At 30.1% G+C, this 26,480-nt stretch overlaps 1 protein-coding gene across 1 annotated transcript; it reads right to left on the reverse strand.

Moving 5' to 3' along the window:
• Window positions 1–23,269: 23,269 nt before the first annotated feature.
• On the reverse strand, window positions 23,270–24,562 carry LOC136090512 (uncharacterized). The gene has a single exon (XM_065817222.1). It carries the CDS (start codon window positions 24,560–24,562, stop codon window positions 23,270–23,272), a length of 1,293 nt encoding a protein of 430 aa, XP_065673294.1.
• Window positions 24,563–26,480: the final 1,918 nt, after the last annotated feature.

The following is a 26,480-nucleotide window of genomic DNA, read 5'->3' on the forward strand; positions in this document are numbered from 1 at the left end:
CTGCAACCGTGGCGCAGTGGTTAGAGGTCCAGTATTCAACGCCAGTTCTCGTCCAATTGACGACATTGCTAAGGAAGGAGTAGTGAATTTTAAATTTAAATGCTCCCTCGATGATAAAACACTATGTACACCATAAGAAATATATATATATATATATATATATATATATATATATATATATATATATATATATATATATATATATATATATATATATATATATATATATATATATATATATATATATAAATATATATAATTGATTTTTTGACGAGATTAAATAAAAATAACTACATGATTTTTTACTACTAAAAGTTTCATGCGCTTAAGCTTGGTTTCCAATGGTTGTAGAAATGTCGTACAACAGTTGTACAACAATAATGCTTTATAATGGAAACGTTTTCTTGCGTAAATTGCACAACTTAACGTCGGTTGTACAACAAAATTTATGTTGTAAAACAAAGGTTGCGGAAATAGAATCAAACCAATCTCGGCAACAATTGTTGTACAACAAAAACGCACAACTGTTGCACAACATTTCTACAACTATTGGAAACCAAGCTTTAGCAATCATCAGATAAAAAATACATTGTTTTTTTCGTTTAAAAATATACTCAATAAACATCGCGGCGTTTAAAAACAATTATAAAACCACAACTACTTGCGAGCGTGGTTTGGTTTTTTAATCTTTGGGCTCGTGGTTGTCAAGCAAGAACTTGTTTTCGTGACGGCACTTAGATATAATTTTTGTTTTTTTATCTCATAATTTTTGCGTACCTTTGTATGATATTATGCAAAGTTTTTCATGAAGGCAAAGTAAGCATTTTTTTGTTACGTTGCTGTAGGCGGGGAGTTGTTTAATTATTGACCAAGTTAATTTTGGTGTTATTTTTAAGTTTTCTTTTATCTGCCATATAAACTTTGAAGGGGTGGTTGAATTTCTCATCTTTTTATTTGTGAATGAGTGTTTGTGGTTAGCCCATCTTTTCTTCAATTCACCTTCTGCTAGGCCAATATATACTTTTTCTGGGGTGTTAGGGGGGGGGGATACTATACATTTAATAATATTAGAGGCTCTACATTTTTCTATTATAGGGCAGTTTTCTTTCTTTATGCAATTGCAGGGTGGGTATTCTTTTGGTTTTTCTGAACTAATTTTCTTGTTGTGGCTTTTTATTATACTTTCGATATTTTTGGTGTAGCTGTAACTCAATTTGATTGTGTTTCGATTGAATAGTTTACATAGAGGGTGGGATGTTGGAAAGTGTTTGTCGATTAAGTTTAGGAAGATATGACCGACATTGGTAAAAACGCTTTTACTGTACGGGGGGTTAAACCATATTATATTTCTTTTTCTTGTCTTTTTTTCTCTTTTTTTGGGGTTATACTTTAAATTAAAAATAGTCAAGCCATTTCTTCTTAATTCATCTTCGTATTCTGGTATAGATAAATTAAATTTTCATTTTTTTTTTTTTTTTTTTAATTTGAGGAATTTTGTGATAATCTGTTGTTGATAGATATTGGGATTTGCTTTATTATTTGCGGACGGTGGTTGGAATCAGAGTGGATGTAACGTAGATATTCATTTGGTTTTTTGAAAGGTTGGTAGGAGCTTTTTTCTAAGTTAAAGGATACATCTAAGAAGTTGACTGCGGGTAGGTTTGTTTGGATCTCAATTTTAAAACCGATCATTTTTATTACTCTAATTATGTTTTTTCGTATTCTATCAATTTGTGATCCAGTTTTTTTACGAAGTACCATCAGACCATCGTCACGATATAGTCCAACGTCTTCTTTATGTATTATTTTAGATAGTGAGTCTAATATATATAGGCCCACCAGTTCACAAACTTCTGCACCGTCAAAATAAGCCATTGTGAAAATTTTGAAAACAACCTATTGCGAAAATTTTGAAAACGATTTACTCAACTTAATAAACCTTATAAAGTTTAAAAAAGCACGCAGCGAATTTTAGATTAAATTAAAAAGAGACATACTAAATATAAAAAACAACCCGAACATTTTATTATTCGCAGACAAAACAAGTAATATTTATCAAATTTCCACTCAGGAACACACTAAAATTATATCTAAGTGCCGTCATGAAAACAAGTTCTTGCTTGACAACCACGAGCCCAAAGATTAAAAAACCAAACCACGCTCGCAAATGGTTATAGTTTTGTAATTATTTTTGAACGTCACGATGTTTATTGAGTATATTTTTTAACGAAAAAAACAATGTATTTTTTATCTGATGACTGCTAAACGCATGAAACTTTTAGTAGTAAAAATCTTTTGGAAATAGAAGTGCATAGGCAGAAAATTGAACTCTTAAGCTTGGTTTCCAATAGTTGTAGAAATGTCGTACAACAGTTGTACAACAATAATGCTTTATAATGGAAACATTTTCTTGCGTATGTTGCACAACTTAAGTCGGTTGTACAACAAAATTTATGTTGTAAAACAAAGGTTGCGGAAATAGAATCAAACCAATCTCGGCAACAATTGTTGTACAACATAAACGCACAACTGTTGCACAACATTTCTACAACTATTGGAAACCAAGCTTTAATTCAAGATTGGCAAACTAAAAAACGGTCCTATACGTCAATTTTAAAATGGTGGGACGACTGCAAACTTTTTGTTAGGGCTGAATTACAACGCATATCGATACAGGAAAGTGCGAAAAACAAAAAAAATATCAAAAGGATTGAAAACGAAATCCAACGGGAGCGACAAAACGCTAACCCGAATTTAGATAGCATCAAAGAAAAACGCGATGCTCTTTTCTTGCTCCAGTTTCCTGGAGCGTTTATTCGCACGAAACAAAAACTAATCGAAGAAGGAGAAAAACCATTTTTTTTAATTTTTGTATAATTTGGAAAAAGTTCAACAGCGGAACAAGTCAATCACCGAAATTCGCAAGAATGACGGCACATTGACGAGTGAACCTGGTGAAATACTAAACTCCCTAGTTTCTTACTACAAAAACATTTACACCAAATCTAGTTTATGCAAAGACAGCCAAAATTAGGTCTTGTCACACATCACTAAACGTTTAAGTGATGATGAAAATCATTTTTTAAACACCCGCCTAACCCTCACGGAACTAAAAGAAGCCCTTTTTAAATTTGAAAATGGAAAATCTCCGGGCTATGACGGACTTCCAGCTGAATTTTATTAAACCTTTTGGCACATTTTAGAAAAAGATTTTGAAGAACTTGCCTACGAAATAATTTTCGTAGAAAAAAATACCAGCCGCTCTATGAAAAAATCTATTATTTCACTGATCCTCAAACAAGGAGATCTTACTGAATGCGAAAACTGGAGGCCCATATCCTTAATCAGCGCTGATTACAAAATAATCACAAAAAGGCTGGCCCTAAGACTTGCAAAAGTAATGGGGAAAATTATAGAACCAAATCACTTGCGGAATCCCAGGTAGAACAATATTCTCAAATTTACATTTAGTCCGTGATCTTATAGACAACGCGCAATTTAAAAATCTACCTAGTTTCATTTTGTCAATAGACCAAGAAAAGGCGTTTGATAAAGTCGATCGTGCGTTTCTGCTTCAGATTCTCCGAAAATTCAATCTCGGTGAAAATTTTGTATCTTTTGTTAACACCTTATATTCAGAAGTTTTGGCATCTGTTCTGAATTGCGGTTTCCTGTCAGCCTCCTTTCCTACGGAAAGAGGAGTTAGACAGGGTGACCCCCTCTCTCTTACTGTACGTTTTTATCGCCGAAGCTCTCGCTTTGGTGATTAGAGCAGACAGCAGAATAGAGGGTTTCCCTTTACCAGGTACAACTAAACCCCTCAAAATACAGCAGTACGCAGACGATTCGAATTTTTTTGCCAGGGACGTAAAATCATTATTTTTCTTCTTCGAAAAAGTAAAACTGTTTGAAAAAGCAAGAGGTTCAGTGATCAATGCCTCAAAAACCATGGGTCTCGCCCTTGGGGGTTTTGATCCCAAAATGTACCCTGAATTGGACGGCATAGAGTGGAACAACAACACCGGTTTCAAAATTTTAGGTGTGACCTTTTACACCAGACTGAGCGATACTACCATTTTCAACTGGTTAGTAACTCTAAACAAAATAGAGAAAAAACTCAAGTTTCTGGGACTACGTACTTTGTCACTTAGGGGAAAGACTATGTTGACAAATACGTTAGCAATGTCAAAAGTGTGGTTTCTGGCAAACGTGCTGCCCGTTCCCGAATGGGCAATCAAACGTCTGCACAGAGTCATTTTCGAAAATCTGTGGCAAAAGACAAATTACAATCCGGTCAAGAGAGAGACACTTTTCTTACCCGTCAAAAGTGGGGGTCTCGGAATTTTATCACCGAAGGAGCAGAGTTTCGCACTTCGCCTCAAAACACTCTTTCAACTGAAAGAATGCGAAAAGGACAAAGCTCACGATTATTACAACTTTTCAAAGTATTGGTTGGCGAGTTCACTTATAAAATTTACGAACCAAAACCAAAGCTGGAACTTTTTAAAGCAGAACAATTTTCCAAAACACTGGGACAGCAAAACGTCTCAGTACAACAAAACAACGAAATATTTGGCAAAAACGGGTCCCTTTTTAACATCCCCCTAAAAACAACCAAAAATTTTTACTTAGATTTACTAAAACAAAAAGACAGTTGTGCCAGCAGAACTTTTCTGGAACGGTTTAACAAAAACAACAAAGCCGTGGACCCAAAATTGGAAAAAAAACTTCACCTCTCACGCATGCGGACCGACTCAAAACATCCTCTTTCGTTTTTTACACAACAGTTTGCCGTCTGCGGCCTTGCTAGCCAAAAGCACAAGGCAGATCGTCAAAAATAACAAATGCAAAACCTGTGGTAAAACTTTTCTCCGATAAATTAGATTTTCTCGATTGAAACAGCGAATTTATTGGAGAAAAATCCCACTTTGCAGCTGCTGTTGACACTCACTCAAACCATCATGAGTGCAATATGGAACAGTAGATGCCACCACATGTTTAGTAACAAAAAAATTGACCCAATGGCAGTGATCAGGGTAATAATCAGGAACATGAGGAATATTATTACCTTAAAATATAATTATCATGTCCGTAGAAACACCGCGGACATTTTCTGTGAGTATTTTTGTATTAAAAACGTTTTCTGTCAAGTAGAGAATGGAAGTCTGAAACTAAACATATGAGCTAAAATAAAACAACGGCTCGTTGTATGTTTAGTAAAGATTTCCTTCCCTCTTGCAATTTTTTTATGTTATACAACGAAATTATGATTATATATGATTCGATTAATCACTGCCAGCCCTTATTTTATGAAATATTATTAAAACACATAAGTGTTTATCTATAGTGTTCTTAACGTAATGTTCTGTGTTAAAGTCCTCTAATTCCTCTTAATTTGTTTAATATAAATCCTTTTTTCCTTATAAATCTTTCTTCAACCTGTTTTGGAATTTCTTCTTTTTTTAATCTAATCAAAACTCTCGATTTCTCTCCGCACAACGACAAAACAATAAAAAACAAAAAATACAAAAAAATATAAAACCAAAAAACACAAAAAAAAATTAAAAAATCAAAAAATACAACAAATATATAATAAAAGAAATAAAAATTGAAAAATGTATATATTTACAAACCTTTGTAATAACTATATATTATAAAACTATAATACCTAAGATAATGTAATTATAAAGAAAAAATTGTAGTATTTATTATTTTGTAATAAAAGAAAAAAAAAAAAAAAAAAAGAATCAATAAAAAAAAAAAAAAAAAAAAAAGTAAAAATCATGTAGTTATTTTTATTTAATCTCGTCCAAAAATCAATTATATAGCTCTGATATCATTCATCGACCACTCTTGCTGAATATATGCTCACAGCAAAATTAAACTTATATATATATATATATATATATATATATATATATATATATATATATATATATATATATATATATATATATATATATATATATATATATATATATTCAGCTAGATATTAGTTTTATCAGAAGATAAAATTATCAAGAAGTATTACGTATTACCTTTTCATTATAACGATCAAAATAAAAACAAAAAAGACACTTTGTTTCCATGGCAACAAAGATACCTTCTAACAGCCAATTTATGTTAATCACGAAATTAGCTAAAGTTAATTTCATGATTAACATAAGATGCTGACTACTGTATAAACAAAAAAGTGCAAGTCGCTTTAATGGTTTAAATACATAAACGTTGAACTGATATTATTGGACTTTTGCAATACCTTGGTTATTGGTTTTATCCTATATTAACAATCGTACTCAGTTTGTCTCGATTAATGGGTTTCAATCCACAAGTAAAGTTATTAAGTATGGTGTCCAACAGGGTTCTGTTCTAGGATCTTTACTGTTTTTAATATATATTAGCAATCGGCTTTACTCTATAAATAATTCGATTGTTCATCATTTCGCCGACGACACTAATCTTCTATGCATAAATAAATCACTCGCGCAGCTTTGTAATAAAAGTTAATTTAGATCTCCATCATTTGTGCCATTGGATAAATAATAACCGTCTTTCCCTAAGTATCAGTAAAACTGAATTTATTATTTTTCACCCTACAAAAAAAAAAAGATTAATAGTAATAATGTGAAAATTAAAATTAATGGTTAAAGATTTTTCCCATCTGAATTTTTAAAATACCTTGGGCTATTTCTTGACAAAAACCTATCATGGTACTATCAACTAATTCAATTATATAAAAAACTCTCACGTGCCGATAGTATGCTGTCATTATTACGACACTATGTTCCCCAACATGTTCTTATATCAATTTAGTACGCCTTATTCTTCTCACATCTAAGTTTTTGTTGCACTGTTTGGGGTCAAAAAGGTAATTTTCGATTACATCGTATAAATAATTTACAACGCACTTCCTTAAGAATTATGACATTTTCTCCTTCACGATCTAACATTGAAAATAGATTTTCTGAATTAAAAATTCTAAAATTTCAAGACCTTGTAATGCTTTATAATTGTCTCTTTGTGTTTGATTCTCTTCAAAATAAACTACCAAATTCGTTCAATAATTTTTTTATTAAAACAAGTGACACACACAAATATTACACTCAAAATACTGAAAATTTTAACTTGCACACTTCCTTTTTCAACATTATCAAATATGGCAAGCTCTCTATAAAACATCAATGTATTGTTCACTGAAACCAAATAACACCATTTAGAAAAAAAAAAGATTTTAACTAAATACCCTTTTATTACCAACATTCTTCTTCTCTATGGAAACCAAATTAAGAAATTTTTATTTGAGTATATGATGAATAATAATTTTATCTTTTATTATTATTTCTTTTTTTATACTATTGTATTTATAAAACTATTATTACTTTTATTTTATGCTGTCTTTTTTAACTCTACTAATATTACTATTATCATTAATTTACCTTTGTTTTATAAATCTTAGTAATATTAATTATAATGATAGTGATTCAATTGTAGTAACAGATTTATGGTTATTGTCCTAATTTTTGTAATTGTTATGTTTATTTTAATAATTTCTGTCCAAGTTATAAACTTTACTATAGTTATTTTTACCATAGTTTTTTTCATTTGTTATAATTTTTAGTAAAGTTATCATGATATAGTTACTACTTGTAATGTTTTTTAATTCACATTATTATTAATATTATTATTATTTTTATTATATTATTGCAATTATTAATATTATCTTTATTTATTAGTGCTTTATTTTCTTTCTTTTTTTGTTTTACTTTTTTTTTCTTAGGTGTCACTCCATTGACTAGTTTTTAACTATATGAGTGACAGTTAACCTTATTTATGTGAGCTTATAAAATATTATTGTAACTTTTAATATTTTATAGTTAAATAAATGGATTAATAATTGTTACAGTAACATTTAAGTTGAGAGACCTTAACTGCAGTGTCTTCTTCATTTAAATGTTAAATTTTAAGTTGTTTTTTTTCTCAAGTATTTTTATACAATAAAATAGTTGTGGTCAAAAATAGTTACACTTAAAAATAAGTAAAAATAGTAATACTAGAAAATAAGTGAAAATTACAATAATTACTCAGTATTTACACGTGTTTATTATTATTATTATTATTATTATTATTATTATTATTATTATTATTATTATTGTTATTAATGCTATTATTATCATTATTATTTTATCATTCATTCATTTAACCATAAAGTTGAAACAATTACAGATTTATTTATAATTTTACAAAATTAGGTTCGGTTTCACTCGTATAGTTAAAAACAAGTCATTAGAGTGACATCTTAATAAAATATACAAATGAAGCAAAGAACAAGTAAACAACAAAAAGTAATAATATAGATAGTGATCGAAAAATAACATTTGACCTATAGAATGCAGGTTATTGCCCGTAAATGTAAGTATGTGATCGTGTATCATCTGGAGCGTATCTGTAATGATGTCGTTAATTTGACATGTTGTTAAATTTGGTTTATAATTTAAAATAATCAACACCATATCAGATAAGTTTTGTTTTTATTATCTATATACAAATGTAATAAAGAAAAAACTTTTTTTTATTCGTTTACCATTTTTGTAAAACTTGTTTTACAAAAAAACAAGGTGACTATAAAAAAAGTTACCTCATTAAGTTTAATTGTTGTTTTTTTAAAACGAAACTATTTGTTTGTTTTTTTATAAGCATAACGCTTATAAGCATACGGAGGCTCAGATTTGGAAAAAAAATAAGCATATGTAAGCATATTCCTGAGCCTCGATAAACCATTTTAAAGATTTAAATTTTATTTAATTAAAAATTTTAAATATATACATTTCTACATTTAAACCAACAAAAACAACAAAAATCGAAGTTTATGTTTTGCAACTCAACGACTTCATGAAGTAATGAAGTTATTGTGTTATATAAAATATAATGTTTAAGAGTCGCTCTGAAGTGTTTTATTTCTCTCTCTCTCTTTTTTTTTTCTCTCGCTCTTAATGTGTAGTTTATTTAATACCATATTCAATATGTTTATTTTATTTCAAAGTCTTGTTTTCAGATACTTTTAAAAATAGTAATAATAATGTCAAAGAGAATAAAGAGAAAGCAGCCTACATTGGCAGCGTTTGGTTTCACAAAAAATGTTATTCACAAAGAAGAAATGAGTGCAATCCAATTGCCGTTAGAAGTTGTTGAAACTAGTATTGAATGCGAACATTGCAAAAAATTATTTAAAAGCCAACAAGGACTTGCTTTTCATGTTAAAGTTATTCATGGAAATAGCAAACAAGATTGTAAACATTAACAATCACAATTTCTTCAAAGTAACAAAGAACTTATCACTCTAGCAATCAAAGATGTGCTCAATAACATAGTTAACAAAGTTGTTAGTGCAATGAAAAAAAATGAAGAGTCTAACATATTAGCTGGTAAGAAACACCACCAATATACTGCTGCATTTAAAGCAAAAGCAATTAACGCCTATAGTTATGAGGTAAATCAAGAAACTATAGCAGAGTTGTTTGGTGTTATACAAAGTCAGATTTCGCGATGGCTTAAAAAAAAGAAACCTTTATTAAAGATACCGATCATCCTATTGCAAATTGTTTCTGAAGGGAAGATGTTCCACAAATTATTTTGAACTATACGAAGTTATTTACAAAAAATTTTTACAAGCCAGATCGAAAGGTCATATTGTTAACTTTTCCTGGCTAAGGAGTAAAGCTAGAAATATACAATTAAACATTGATCCAAACGTGGAAATAAAACATCATGTTATTGTTCCATTTTTACAAAAAAGAAGAGTTAAAAATGAGATCGAAACAAAGAAACAAAAGGAAACATAAGAAATAAATGGAACCATTAATACAGAAATGGCACGCAACATACAAAGAAAAGTGTATCAGAACAAGTTCTAAAGATCCAAGGTACAACAAAAAATGGGGACGGTACTAACCTGGACAAAGGCTCAATGTTGACCAGAGCCCACTTCCCTTTTTTGTTCATGGTAAGAAAATTTACGAGTATATACCCAAGGGTCAAGGGGCAACACATAATACATGGATCTCACTACCGGGCTCCGGATTCAAAAAAAGGCAATGTTCCCTTCAAATTATGTTTCGGCTAGAAGAAGAGCAACCAAAGCTAATCATCATTTTTAGAAGTCAAGGAAAACGCATTTTAAAGGACGAAAAGTTAGCATGGCACAAAGATATTCACGTTAACTTACAATAAAATGCTTGGTTAGACCAAAACGGTTGTAAGTACTGGTGTGGTAAAACACTCCTTCCATTTGTCAAAGAACAAAATCTTGATAAATTTGTTTTTTTGGACAATTTGAAAGGATAGATGCAGGAAGATTTTAAAGATGCTTTGGCTGCTGCTAAAAGACTTCTCTGGTAAGGTCTATTAAGTCTCACTGATCTTTGGCAACCAATTGACGCAGGATATGTTGCCACTCTGAAAAGACTTATTGCCATTGAACATCAAAAATGGCTTTATAGAAATAATCATTCTGATAGATATTTCAGTAATGAAAGGCACTACATTGCAAAAGAGAGATGAATTTTGATTACACATTATGCAAGTGAAGCATGGAAAGCTTTAAACACTTTGAAGTAGAATAAACAAAGGAAGAAATGTTGTAGGATGACTGGGTGTTTAATGACTTCTGATGGCTCAGAAGATTCGCTTGTTAAACCAGAGGGCCTTGATAGTTACAAAGTGCCCCCACCATCCATCATTGATCATGGCAGTGATCAATCCATAGAAAATCAGGGTGATATTTAATTGGTGGAAGTGGATGATGCTATAAATAAAGATGCAAAAGAAATTCTTCCAGATGACACCTTTATTGGTCCGGACGAGAAGGAATACGATTTTTATATCTTTGATTTCATTGATAACATTTGTATATAGTAAATAAGTTTTATTTTTTATTCTTATACTGCAGGATTCATTAAAACCAAAGCAAATACAGAGCATAAGTCAACTTTTTATTTTTCTTATACCCATTAACCTTTATTAGCGCGCACACTTTTGTAAAGTATTGAAATAAACATATTTTATTAGAAATATGCTTAAGCTAAAGCGTATTTTTGAGCCTCTTTTAAGTTTTTGCTTAAGCATACCCGAGTCTGTTTCAAAAATTTCATATGCTTATAAAAAATAAAAGTATGTAATGCGCGATCATTTTTTTATATAAAAAAAAGTGTTTGTTTTGCATTTTTTTTGTCAATTATTACTACCTTTTTTTAATTTATTTTTACTATCTATATAATTGCAGGACTATACCTCTTTGACAGGATTATTTTTCCTACTTCTAAATTGAATATGATGGGAGTCTATTTGTTTTTTTAATATTAGCATTTTAAATAATTTTCAGTTTAAACTTTCGTCTTAATGTCATTAGCACGGTTCACTTTACAATATACTTTACAATGACTGATCATTAGTAATGACTGAATATTGCAAGGTGAACATTTTCTATGTTAGCTAGTTTATATAAATGCATTTCTTATTTAAAAATATTTCCAAAATATATAAATCATTATAAATTTTCTATTTTTATATAGCTGATTTTTTTTAGATTTTTAAAGATTAAAATGGCGAATAACAGCAAACTCTTGTCAAGAAGATAAAACGCATCAAGTTATGACATTGAAACTTTTAAACAAAATGACTGATAATTTACCATACTTTTTTGCGGAGTTTGTACGTACTGAAAACAATAATTCACCAAGTTAATTACCAACTTTTGACTTTTCAGTAGATGATTCTGTTGCTGATCCAAATAACAGCCCAATCTCTGAAATAACAAAGTTGAACATGTTGATAGCTTTCATTCAATCAATAGAAAGCAATAACGATTTTTTTCATAAAAGAAATTTGGAACATGAAGTAGCAGTTGAATCTAGGGAAAGAAAACAAAAAGCAGAACGAATGTCTTCAAAAAGATTTATGGATTAGAATTTGAGAATACTAGGTCATAAATACACAGGTTTTAGAAAGACTGATGAGGAAAGATTTTTACTAGACGCTGGGCAAAAACTTGATAAAACAAGTATCAAAAACTTCAAACGTCGATTCAAACCATGGATTACAAAAGGAATTATAAAATCTTTTTAAGTACGCAATCTTTTCGAACAAAAAATGATAAGATCTAAAGATCTTATTAATAAAAAAAAGTTTGTAAGTATTTTTAAAAGATAAAAATATATGATAACTACCACTGTGCACCAGAGTGACCGCCAGGTTTTATGTCGTGGCACTCAAATAAAACCTTTTTTATTCAAGAGTATTTGAATTAAAACAATAAAAAAAACGATTTTTAAAATCGGAACAAATTGCTAAGGTCATAAATGGGGCAAAAGGGTAAATACAAGGGGGTATAAGCCCATTTAGGTATACTAGTTGCACGTTACAAAAAAAAGTTTTTTATTCAAAAGCATTTGTTTATTAAAAATAGAAATTTTTTTTTTTTTAGACAAAAAAAAGTTAAGGGTTGTAAATGAGGCAAAGGGTAAAATTGAGGGGCCCTACGCCCATTTAAACATTTTAGATGTCTGTTACAACAATTTTTTAAAGATAAATGTCAAATATTTTAAACAAAGTATAAACAAACAAAACAAATTCAAATAATTTATAATATTTATGAAAATATTGTACATAATTCAACAAAATATGAACAATTCTTCTTGCTCCAGAGAAATATGTCAAAGATACAGATAAATTTAACTCTTCTTCAATTAAAAATAACTATTGAGTTGATACACATATTAAGTGTTTTAGTCTACACATTCAAAACTATTTCATGTATGCTCAAATTTGAAATAAACTATCCACAAAACAAACAAATTATATAAATAATTTTTTAAACAAAATCAAAATCTTTTTGCTCCAAAATTAACTACTGCTGATAATAGCCTGTCACCATATTCAGAATGCTCTTTTTGCCTCTTAAACCTTGTCCATGTTGGTTTAAACTTTGCATGAATACTTTCTCCACATTGTTCAGCAAAGTTACCCAATCCTTTCTTATGGTGTTCCACATAAGGCTGAACATGACACAATAGAATGTGGACTTTCCTTGTTGTATTTATTTGTTTATTTAAATTTATTGCAACTTCTTGTGCGGAAAGAAATGAATTCTTTAAATTTGTTATTGCTTCTTTGAAGCCAGTTTGTAAATTGGTGGAAAAGCAACAATTTTTTACATTTTTAAAATCTCTAAAACACTGTACAATCGGAATCAAATAAGTAAATGTTTCTAAGATTTGTGTTTCAAGAGAATCCAGATTTTCTAATATTTTATTAGAATTGTTTCCGTCCCAGCCTCTGCCTTGATACCCTCGCTGAATAACATTTTTTGACTTTAGCCAATCATCAAATTCTGGCCAGACATCTAACAAAAAATTTCCAAGCAGTGAAACAAAACCAATTAACAAACGAAGTTCAGGTGGAGGAACAAGTTGTTCAATTAAAGTATTCGGATCCAAAGTAATATACAAAATTCGAGGATTAATGCAGTTCATAAACTCTTGCATGGATGATTTTACAGAGTTATTTTCTAAATATTTATTGTACCAATAATCAATACTGCCAAGAGTTCATTTTGTCCCTAAATTTAATGTAGATATTCCTTCACACCATAAACAAGCTTGTTTCCCAGAATGTCCTGATAAACCAAACAGCGCGTTTCCAAATTTCAAGTCAAAAGCAACATAAAAACTGACATCTTGCAAATTTAATTTTTCTATAACAAGCCTCAAATTATAGTTAGATTCAGGAATATCTTCAACAATAGCCAAAAATTGAGACCGTTGAACGCCACTATTTAAGTACTCGTCTGACTCGTTATCTTTTTGACAATCAAAGACATTGATGATTGCTTTAAAAAATGAACTTCCACCATCCAATGAAATCCTTACAAAGGCTGAAGTTGGGTCTAAACCATGTAATTTTAACAACTCAAGTACAAAGTCTGATGTGTTTTGAACATATACAAGATCTCGTAAAATAAAATGGCCTTTACTATCAACAAACTCACACTTCTGCACACTGTAGTAATTAGAAATATATTCTTCTAATTCAGAAAGACGACCAAAGATATAAGGCTCAATGGAAAGCTTATTTCCTAAACCTTTGCGTAAAGTAGAAAGCATCTCTTTTGTTTTTTATTACAATTTTAAAATATATTTATATCAAAAAAGGTATGAGAACAATGCGTTTCGATTTCAGTAAATATATTTTTTAAAACAATATATATAATACTTTCATATAATAAGGACTTTGTATGAGTGCCACGACAAAAAACCCGGTGGTCTCGCTGGTGCACAGTGCTACATTAGTTATACTTAGTAAAAAAAACCCATTCAAAATATTTTTCTCAGAAAATGTAAAATTTCGCGAACTTTGGAAAGACATTAACATTTTAATTAATGTAAAAAAGTTTTAATCAATCATCTCCCAACTATTTGCAAGAAAATGAAATATATATAACTGATCCAACTCTAATCTCTGAATCATTTAACACTTTTTTTTTACAAATGTTGCTCATAAACTCAAATCCAATACTCATTCGTCTTGCATTAACTATCAAAAGTATCTTAAACATCTAAACTTACATAGTTTATTATTATCTCCAACAAATATTCCAAAAATTTCATCCCTTATATCTAAATTGAATCCAAAAAAGTCATTAGGTCCAAACAGCATTCTCACAAATATTTTTATAGATTTTAATTAAGAATTTTAAAAAAACTCTTTCTAAACTATACAATACCTCATTTATAAATGGAGCATTTCCTGATATTTTGAAGTTATCTCGTGTTATTCCAATATTTAAAAATGGCTCTAAGCTTTCTTTTTTTTTTGCACTAACTACAGACCTATTTCTCTTTTATCTGACACTAGTAAGCTTCTTGAGAAACTTATGTATTCAAGAGTGTACTCTTTGTGTTCTAGAGTGTACTCTTTTCTAAACTCATTTAATCGTTTAAATAATTTTCAACTTGGTTTTCGATCAAAGTATTCTACTTCGATTGCATTAATAAGTATCACGGAAAAAATTAGGAAAGCTCTTAATACTGGTCATTTCGTTTGTGGTGTTTTAATCAATTTACAAAAGGCTTTCAACACCGTTGACCATAGTATTTTGATTTCTAAATTAAATTGTTATGGAATTCACGGTATTGTAAATGACTGGTTTCGATCTTATCTTTCAGATCGAAAATAATTTGTAAGTATTAATGGTTTCAATTCAAGTAATAAATCAGTTTTGTGTGGTTTTCTTCGAGGTTCTGTTCTAGGTTCTCTTTATTTTTTGATCTACGTTAACAACCTAATCAACTCTTTTCACATCTCTTCAGTTCATCTGTTTGCTGATGATGCAAATCTCACGCACATCAACAGATCGTATCATTCTTTATGTAAAAATGTTAATTCGGATCTAAAAGGTATAGTTCACTGGTTAGATGCTAACCTAATACGTCTCAACACAGAAAAGGTATAGTTCACTGGTTAGATGCTAACCTAATACGTCTCAACACAGAAAAGGTATAGTTCACTGGTTAGATGCTAACCTAATACGTCTCAACACAGAAAAGTTATAGTTCACTGGTTAGATGCTAACCTAATACGTCTATAATACGTCTCAACACAGAAAAAACTGAGCTAATTTTTATTTTCATCTCCGAGAAAAAACAATTTCTTTAAAAAGGATGAAATCAAAATCAAAATTAAAAATAAACGGTTATATCCTTCAAGAGTTATTAAATATCTTGGTGAATTAATTGATTGCAATCTTTCATGAAACTTTCTCATTAATGAGCTAAGCAAGAAACTCGATCTCGAGTTAACGGCATGCTTTTAATAATTCGTCATTATGACGATAAAGTTACACTAAAGAATATTTACTGTGCATTATTTTCATCTCATCTTAGATATTGCTTTCAAGTTTGGGGTCAAGTTGGAAACTATCGCATTAACAAGTTGCTATCGTCTCAACGTCAATCCATTAGAATAACAAACTTTCAACTAATTAAATCAGATTCATTGAAGTCCTTCAAAAAACTTTTCATTCCAATATTTCCAGCGCTAGTAAAGTATGGTAATCTTCTTTTTATTTTTGACTCCTTAAATAAAAACTTACCATCTCCTATCACAAACTTGTTCACAGAAAGTAGACTATTACATTCCTACTCTAGTGGAAGTATACACAATGGAAAACTAAATGTACCATTTTTTAAATCCCAGAAGTATGGTAAATGGAACAGGAGCCCTGCATGCATTTTGAATGAGCCCAAAAAACATTATTCTAGAATACCTTTACTCCATCTTAAACAATATCAATTTTAAAAGATTCTGAAAAACTTCTTATTCTAACTTTTAGACATATTATTCTTACAATTAAATTATTCTTTTAATTTTCTTTTCGTCATAACTACCATTACCATCAATACTTTTGGTTTATTTTCTTTCTTTTTATTATTATTAAAACATGCAAACTATGATTTCTACATGTTTGTTTTAATGTATGTTCTATGTGCTTTAATCTATGTGTTTACGGTCCATATGTTTCAATGCATGTCTTTGCTTATTATTACTTATATTATGTTTAAAAATTGGTGTCTCTCTTTTGATCAGATTTCTGTATGAGTGACACCATCCTAAATAAATGATTAACTTATTATTATAAATAATCTTATGCTCACAACTGCCATTATGGTTTTAGTTATTATTATTATTTTTTCATTGTAATTATTGTAAACATACTTATTATTACTATTACTATCATTTGTATTGATTTTTTTTATCTTATATTATTATAATATATTATTATTATTATCAAAACTATTGTAAAAATGATTTACGAAAAATAAATAGTTTGTTGTTGTTGTTGTTGTTGCTATTTCAATCCTCATAACTTATTCTATGGGATACTATTGTAGTGAATTTGTGGTTAATCTGCGTAACTGTTCTAGCGACTTAATTATTAACTATAACACCTAATAGTTATAGTTGACATTACTAAAAACATTAATAAAATTCTCTATGCCAAAATGAGCCCAAAATCTGCTTAAAAAATTTAAACAGTTTTAACCTTCCTCTGTAAAACTATCTACAATGCTGATACGCGCTCCCTACCTGTAGTAGATCCCGCGGATTTGCAATTACCCCAACAATTTGCAATGTTATTTTTATTAATTGTTATTTTTATTAATGTTTATTTAGTTTACTTAAATAACAAGAACGCGGAGACTCGTAAAAGCCCACCTTGCAAATATAAATTCTGTTTGTATATAGGTAAATGAAGTTCCATAGGAACAAGGATTTCAATAACTTTTGTGTCATCAGGCAGATCAACTTGTGAAATGCAATTAATATAAGATCAAGCTGAAAGCCTAATTTTTCTTTTTTAAACCTTTTTAAAAAAATAGCTTTATAGCGAACGGATACCTAGAGTTTAGAGCTCACCATGATTTTCAAAATCTTGCATTTTTTCTTTGCTAATTTTAATCCAAGTGCAAGTATGTGTTGATGCTGCACTTTCAATTCCAAAAAATATATTGACCAATTTCATATCAAAAGCACAAAAGTATTTTAAAATATTTGGCTATAAAATAGAGATAATTTTCTCAAGATTTGAATGAGATTCAGTCACATTTTCTGTTAAGCTGATAATAAACAATTTGTTTACGCCACCATCTTTGTATACTTCATTACCTATTTCTTCCTCATAGCGAAACTTTTTTTTTTGACATTAAACTCTGTCAATTTTTCTATAATATTTAAGTAAGCATTTAAAATTCCGCCTCCAACGTAAGTTCCCATCTTTAAAAAATCTTTTGACAATTGTTTCTCTTTTATTACTGTCTTAACAAGTCCTTTAATGTTTTTAAAATAAATCAACTGTCTGGATTCTTTTTCAAAAATTATTTCTTTAACATCAAAACAATCTTCTTCACTTGATTTCTCTCTTACATTGCTTTCAAATAATTTTCTTCGCTTACAGCTTCTAAATATGCTTAGAACTATGGCTCCCGGTGTATTACTCCGCATTTGTTTTTAAACTTGTTTATTTCCAAAATTGGGATTTTTTCAATTAGAAAAAGCGCTTTTGAAGAGCTTTTTATTTTTTCAACGGCAATGACTTTACCTTTGGCTGCAACCTTTGATTTTATCGCCCTCCTCCTCAAATTTTTGCTTCAATAGCAAAAATTTGAGGAGGAGGGCGATAAAATGAGTGGAGATAAAGGGAGATAAATGAGATGAGCATTGAAGTTCGGCTCCTCGTCCATGTTAATACCTAAAGAAATTTACATCAATGTTTTCAGTTTTTATAATTTAAATATTGTATATAAATTTCTTAATTTCATGTTTGAAGTATTAAACCAAAAATAGAAGTTTCGTCCTACAATTGTCAACCTCTTCTGTTAAATCATTTTTTCTCGTTGTGAGAGTGCGAGGGTGGGTTAATCCTCTTCTAATAACAACCCTACAAATTTTACATTTTTATAATTTTGAGAAATTATACGGTTTACTCAGAATAATGTTTTTATATCCTTTTTTAAGTCTTTCAAATGCTTTTCTACATTTAGTACAAATGCCATTAGGCATTTAGGATTGTTCAATGCCACACTTCTTTCTTTAACTTTTGTCATTCCTGATCCTTTTGAAAAACAAACTAGGTAGACTAAAGCTCTTTTATCTTTATGGGTATTTTTAATGTTTGATATTTTAAAACGATATGAGCAATACTTATCAATTTTTTAAGTTTACTACTTATATATTTAAAATCTAATATACAAAGCAGAGGAATTTAAAAAAGTATGCAATACAGAGGCATGTTGTTTATACAATATAACCTGTAATAAAAACTTTTTTTACCGTATTTAACGTATTTATTAAAGTTTCTCATAAAATTTGGGCCCCGGAAGATCCAAGTATTTGTTAGGGAAGGGGGCAACAACAGCACTTAAAAAAAAACTCTATCACTATGAACTCGAATCAAATTGGTTGCCATTTTTTAAAGATAAGAATTTTTTTTAGGTAAATTAATTTTTCCGATGAATTTCGATCAATTTTAGGATTTTTTTTTCATCTTTTCATATTTGGGGCAGTGGATCTTAATTGCTTAAGTGTATATTTTTATCCCAGGCTCCTACCACTGTAATTTTTTGTTAAACATTCTTTTTCGATACCAGGATCAATATTACAAAATTTAAAGCTTGCACCATCATGACCTGCCCTTTTAAGGTGTCATGACCTGCCCTTTTAAGGTGTTAGTACAGTACAGGTAAAAGAATATCAAAATGCTTGGTGCTTTTTAAGATCCTGGTTAACTTAGTTTTTACTTTTAAGAGTTGACAAAATACTCCTGTTAAAATGCCAAAAAGTTTAAATTTTTGGGGGTAACATTTTCATATGTCTTTAAATAAATATTATGGATTTTTTTAATAGGGACCTCAGAATGTCAGGTTAAATAATAGATTGTAATGGTTCCAATTTTGATTAGAAAATCATAAATTTCTGCATAATAGCATTTTTGTCTTGGCTGAATATATTTTTAAATGTTTGGTTCACTTACCTTTTTTACTTTTTATATTACACTACAAAATGCAAGGCTAAGGAATTTCAAAATGCTTGGTGAATGAAGGATAATTTAAAAAAAACTTAAAAGATATTTTTATTTGATTTCTACTTGACGTTATTAGATGAATATTTTACCTAAAGTATACTTCTGTATAGTTCTACGATCAAACCTCCTTCACAACAGATTTTAGTCAATTTTCTTTGTTTGCTTTAAAAATTAAAGTTTAATTACTAAATTAAAGTGCGAGTGAGAAAGTTTGTTTTGATGTTCCTATGAGAGTTGTTAATAAGTAAGATGTAGAAAAGTATTTTAATCTTAGATTTAAAACAAATAACAAATCAAGATTCAATGTTCAAAGAGGTGTCATAGAGGTAAAAAATAAGCAGTTAAAGGAAGCAGTTGATTGGTGTCAAATCAGCAATAAACATGATTGGGTCGCGATTAATTCAGGAAAATTTTCACTACTTTGAAATCTAAAAACAGTTAACAAAACGACGTGGTGTCAATAAATTTTTAAAGGAGAAGAAATATTGTTTAATTTTTACCAAAAATGAGAACGAGTCGCTAGTCTTTTTAAAAAAAAACAAGAATAGGTTGACTTAGCTAGTTTTTTTGGAAATGTTCGGATGAAAAATATCAAAGTATGTCACAAAAAAAAAGGCAGGAGACTGTATCTCTAAATTGTGCCCATAACTGCACAAAAGAAATGGCGTGTAAAAGGGATTAGTGCCCTGTGACTCCAAAGAAGTAGTTAAAAAACAAATTACAAACCTCCTTATCTCCACAAATGACAGTGGCAGCAAAGATCACAATACATTTTTAAGTGACTATAAAGTGTTTGACCTTTATTTAGAAAAAACAATATAAAACAGCCTGTTGTTGTCCTATATAATGTCTATTCTTGAAGATTTGACTGTGATCATTGACATTTATAAGAAGAAAAAATATTCGAACTTTCATCACTCTACCTGACACAACTGACGTTACCAAGCTTCTTGATTAAATCAACCAGAAATTGCACTCTAAGTACAGAAGCGCTTAATCTGCACTTTATTCTTCGTTCATGACAATCAAGAGAAAATGTTTCATGAATAAACTTGTAGAGGTCAGAGCGGGCATCAAAACAAACAGTTATAAATGCAGGTAAAAATTAGGATTTCAAGTGAAGGACACAGTGTTTAGTGGATGCAGGAAGATAAGTTTTTTAAAACCGAGCTGTGTATTTATGAAAATACTGAAAATAATCAATCATCAACAGCACTAACAATTTCATCTCCAAAGATGTTCGTTATGGCTTAGCAAGCTATTGAAAACATAAATACAAAATTGCCATGAAAGCTTATCAAGCAATACCAGATAAATCAACATCATTTGAAGAAACACCTAATTTGTTGCTTGTAAGAAAAATAATGACTAAAGTGAACAAGCTAAATGTTAGACATACCTATGTTTATGGCTTAACGGGAGAGGAAAAAATGTTAGAAACGGTTTCATCAATCATAGAAGACATTGTCAAAAAGGAGTAAGCTAATAAAGAAAGAAAATCTAAGCAACAGCAACAAATTGAGGCATTCTACCTATGTAAGAATGTACATGTGACAAGAATGTTTATGCTGCAACTAAGTTTCGAGACTGCTCGTGTTGCTATGACTTTTCAAGGTCTACAAGCAGTAAAGCATCATGCTGAGGTAAAACAAGGTTTAAAACCAATTATGATCAAATCATTTTTTGAAAGAGGAACCAAAAAATCCTTTCAGTTTGAATTTGATGAAGATAATGTTAAAGACTTCTTTTCTATCTCTAATTTCTTCCAGAATACAACGTATTATTCTGTTTTTGCTAATTTGAGGTTATAATTTATATGAATCTTATTTTAATATTTTTTGTTCAATATATGTTTTTCTTAGGTTTGTTTATGTTATATATTTTTTTCAATTCCTAAAAGAAATTAATGCAGTTTATTGTATAGTTTTTTGAAATGATACCTCAAAACTCTAGGTGAAAAACCACAAAATGCTAACCCTAAAAAAACCCTGAATAAAAACTAATAAAATCCTAGCTAAACCCTGATAAAACCCGGCTAAACCCTGATAAAACCCTAAAGGTAATTTGAAATGCAATTTTAAGAAACTTTGATTTTTTCTGTGCACGCATTTTTTTAGCACTGTTTTTAGAGTCTTAAAGCAACGTTTTTAATTTTAAGAGGCCTTCTAAAAATATGTTTTCATAATAAGATTGTGAAAACATATTTTTAGAAAGCCTCTTAAAAATAAAAATTGTTTAAAATTTTTTTTTAATGGCTAATAGACTTTCAACGTTTCCAAAGTCTTTTAACTTGTTAAAAGACATTTAACTTGTTAAAAGGAAGACTTTTAACTTGTTAAAAGACTTTTAACTTATTAAAAGGAAACTTGAATGTTTTCTAAGGATGATATTTAATTTTTTTTCCTTTATGATTTTACACGATATCCTTTGTTCAGATTATTCTAGGCTTTCAGTATTTAATAAAAAAATTAGATTTTATGTTGCTTAATTTAAAACCTGACAATCTGTGGTACTTTGAATGTAGCCGGAAAGGTCAGAAGGTCGCTTTGCCAGAACTTCACAGCATTAATTCAATCAGTCTAAAAACACTGACCAGAACTTCAACCTGTGATTGCAAGATTTGCTCGACTGCAAGACTATTTAAAAAAACCAAGCCTACTTTTCTTGAAAACTCATCCAACCCAGGACCAGCCAAGGTTACAAAAGCTCAAAATACTGTAGACAAAAGATGTGGGAAATGCTTTTCGGCCATTGGCCGTGGTTTTGCTCATATATGAACAAAGAATACTCTACACAAGAACTTGGTTGAAGTCACATCAATGGACAGACTTGCTGCTGAAACAGTTGCAGTGTCAGTCATTTCTTCATCTGAAGCATCTCCACATAGAACAATTCGTCTCAAACAAGCACAAGGAGGCAGTCCATTTCCAGTCCTTCAAGGTAAATAATGTCTATAATGTGATTAAGATATATAATTAGTTAGTAGGGGAGATGGGGGCGCATTGATCGCCGTAGCAGTGTTTTGAAAATTGCGCAGAACCTGAAAGAGATGTAAAAACTTATTAACTACGAAACACATGTAGAACTATCTGGCTTTTGGAATATATAAATATTTTGATTTAAAAAAATGATAAACATGAATAATTTTAACTTTTAAACAACCCTCTCAAAAGATCAATGTACCCTAAACTATGGGGTACAATGATCTCCGACTTGGGGCACATTGATCTTATATGCGTAATATTATCTAAACGTTTAACACTTCTATAACTAAATCTTGTAAATAATTTAGTCAAAGGGTAATATTGTATAACATATAATACATCTAAATTTTTTTATTATTTTTTAAATATAGCAGTTAAACCCACTAGTCTAATTTTTAATTAAAAAATGTATAAATCACAGCAGCTATAAGCTACCCGCTTTATATACGTTTAAAACTTTACAACAACTTGAAATTTATAAGAACTGAAATATAAAGACTGAAATAAGAATACAACTTTTAAGTTTACAAAACTTGTTAAAAGTACAATATTTTGATTAAGAATATTTCATCATTTGTGAAAGTCAAGTTGTGAAGCAGCTTTTGGTTTACATTGTTTTTTATTCCTAAGCAAGTAATTCTTAGTTTCTTTCTTATCTTTTGTGGAGACTTTTTGTTGATTTTTGGTTTGCAATTTGGTTCAAAATTTTCTTTTCTTTTGACAAACGAATTTCATTTCTGACAGGAGTATCAGTCAAGATCCTTGTTTTTAACTGCCTACTTTTAACATTTTTTTTTCTGGCAGATGCTTTTGGGTAAGGTTTTAAAACCTCAGGTGAGATTATAGAAGCAACACTTGTTGACACTTTGTTTAAAATACTTGTTTCAATATTTACTATAGTTATTTCAGACTCTATGTGATTAACATGCGCTGGTATCATTTCAGATTCCATGTTGTTGACAGGAGTGATAGTAACTGTATCTGGAGCAGCTCTATCTGTAACTGATGATGGTAAATATTCGTCATTTTTGAAAATTTCAGAATTGAATGGCTCAATGCCAGCTACTCTAAATCCTGTCTGTATATTAGATGGTGAGAAAGCTTTTGTATACGGTTCTCGAACTATTGAAACAATATAAATGGTCATTGGTCTTGGGTTTGAAACCATCCAATTATCACATGCAGAATTGTAAAACCTTTTCAATGGTCCAAAAACAGTTCTATCTAATGGCTGCAATTTATGGCTGCAATGGGGAGGAAAACTTATCATTGTAATTCCGTGTTGAATTGCAAGCTCCAAGCCTTTAACAGAAATATGACTTTCATGACTGTCGAGAAGTAACAAAACTGGAGATTCCTGAGAACAGTTTGAATATTTAACAAAATGTTTAATCCATTCTATGAAAATTTCTGAGTTCATCCAACCAGAAGGATTTGCAAATCCCACACATCCAGGAGGTCCTTCCTTAATCATGTAATCATAAAACTTTACCCTAGGAAAAATAAATAATGGAGGAATGGAATTTCCAATAGCATTAGAGGCACAACATGCAGTTACCAATGTTCCTCGTTCTGCAGATGTGATTCTTCCAACTTGTTTGCTTCCTCTACCAGCTAAAACCTTTACCGGCTTTTGAACGGTTGTTAAACCAGTTTCATCAAAATTATATATACAGTTAGGATTATATTTATATCGATTTCTTACCGTTTTAAGATTTTGAAAAAACTCTCTTACAGTGTGTTTGTTAAAAGCTGTTGATCGAGCGAAGCTCGTTGCTTCAGGTGTTCGTAGAGACAACTCTGGTTGTCTTTTCATAAAACCTTGCAACCAATCAATGCCTGCAATTTTATTTTTGATCCATGATGATGGGCATATCTTATTGTTTTTTAAAGCAAATTCATATGCCAATAATCGCGTTGACCTAGTTGAAAGGCCATAGTTCATTTTTGATGCAATTAGTAAATAACTTGATTAACTTTTTTCATCTTCTGCTGTAAAAACTTGTCTATTGTTGTAGTTAGGTTTGAAAGCTTCATTTGGATTAAGCCTCTTTTTACGACAATATCTTTTTAAAGTCATTCTATCTATGTTAAACTGACGTGCTACAACATTCAGTTGTGTTCCTTCTAAAACTTTATTAACAGCTACTTTCATTGTTTCACTTGGTATAGCAACTTTATTTGTTTTTTTAATTCTATTTCTAACCATTTTAAGATCTGTAAAAAAATATATCAATAAAAACATATGTTTTTAATAAATGCTAATCTTTAACATAATAATATTATGTTAAATATTTTTTAAATATTATGTTAAATATTATTCTTTTGATATTATAAAATAATAGTATTATTATTACTAGCTTATAACATAAGTAGATTTAAAAAATGAAATGCTAAAAGCTATTGTTTGTTTATATATAGTTTTTTTTTAAATTATAAATACAATTCCATTCGTTTAACTGTATTGCTTATAAACAAAAACATGGGGCACTTCGTCTTCTATGGGGCACTTTGATCCTCCGATCAATGGGCCCCGCATAGTCAAAGATCAATGTACCCCAATAGGTATAGGTAACATATTGATAGCAATATCTACTGTATAAATTGCAGCCAAATAAAAATTATATATTATATTATACACCTAACACTTACAAATTTAAAATAAAATTGTTGTTAACCCATACAGACATCTAAATAAAAATATATTTGAATTATAGTACGATTTAAAAAAATCACTTTTTATGACGAAAAACAATATTTTCTTTATTTTTTTTGACACTGATAACCTTATGAAAAAATATTACGAATAATCAATTAGGGAAGCATAATGGTTAATTAAATTGCAACCTCACTTTTAGTAAGGCAAAAATGAACGAGTAAAAGCCAAAAGATCATACTGCCCCGGCGATCAATGCGCCCCCATCTCCCCTATAACTGTTAAGAAACTTGACAACATTTTGTGATTTATTTGCAGCTTTATCACGATCCAAATGTCTCTTTCCAGAAAAAGAAGTCCTTGGTGCTGAAGACTTAGCAAAAGTACAAATGAACACTGGTCTTTTTAACTCTGGAGTGCAGAAACTGGTTTCAACCTTGAACAATGTGTCACAGACCCGCATTGTAGAAAAAAGTTATGAAACTAACTTTTAGTCTTTTGGGCGACAACTTGCACCTGAATTTACTCACACTGAGGTTCTGTTTTCATCAGAAAGCAAATCAGCAGAATCAAAAGTAGTTGCACATTGCATTAGTGCAAAGTCTTTTCTAGAAAAAACTCTACTCAAAAGAAACAATTCTCAAAACCACCTTGTGAAAGTGGGTATTGATGGTGGAAGTGGTTTTTTCAAAGTCAGTTTGGGTGTTATTGATTTGCTACCAACCCCACAACATGTCACTAGAAGACTTCTGACTCATCAAACTGCAAAAGATTCCAGTGTCAAAAGGCAGCTTTTACTTGCTGTTTGTGAGGAACTTCCAGAAACCTATGAGAATGTGAAAATAATTTTAGAGCTCGTCCAAGTGCACCAAATTAGTTTCTTCTTGTCTTGTGACTTGCAAACATTAACTTTGGAATTCAGTCACATGCTAGTTCACACCCTTGTACATGGTGTGACATTGATGCAAAGAATCTTGCAAGCTGTGGAACTCCTCGAACCTTTGATTCTGTCAAGAAAAACTTTGAAGCTTTCATTGCCTCCGGGGTGATAGAAAAAAAGCAAAAAGGTTTAACAACATTATTCATTCTCCAATTATCAGTCTTCCTGATGACTCTCTCCTTATTGACCTTATCCCTTCAATGGAGCTCCATCTGCTATTAGGAGTTGTGAACCATTTGCTTAAGTCACTCAAAGACTCTTGGACTA

This window comes from Hydra vulgaris, chromosome 14 (genome assembly GCF_038396675.1).
Source record: "Hydra vulgaris chromosome 14, alternate assembly HydraT2T_AEP".
Classification (NCBI taxonomy): Eukaryota; Metazoa; Cnidaria; class Hydrozoa; order Anthoathecata; family Hydridae; genus Hydra; species Hydra vulgaris.

Bases quoted from the DNA above. Each gene is read 5' to 3' on its own strand.
- LOC136090512 (XM_065817222.1), bottom strand. From the start codon at position 24,562: ATGAACTATGGCCTTTCAACTAGGTCAACGCGATTATTGGCATATGAA.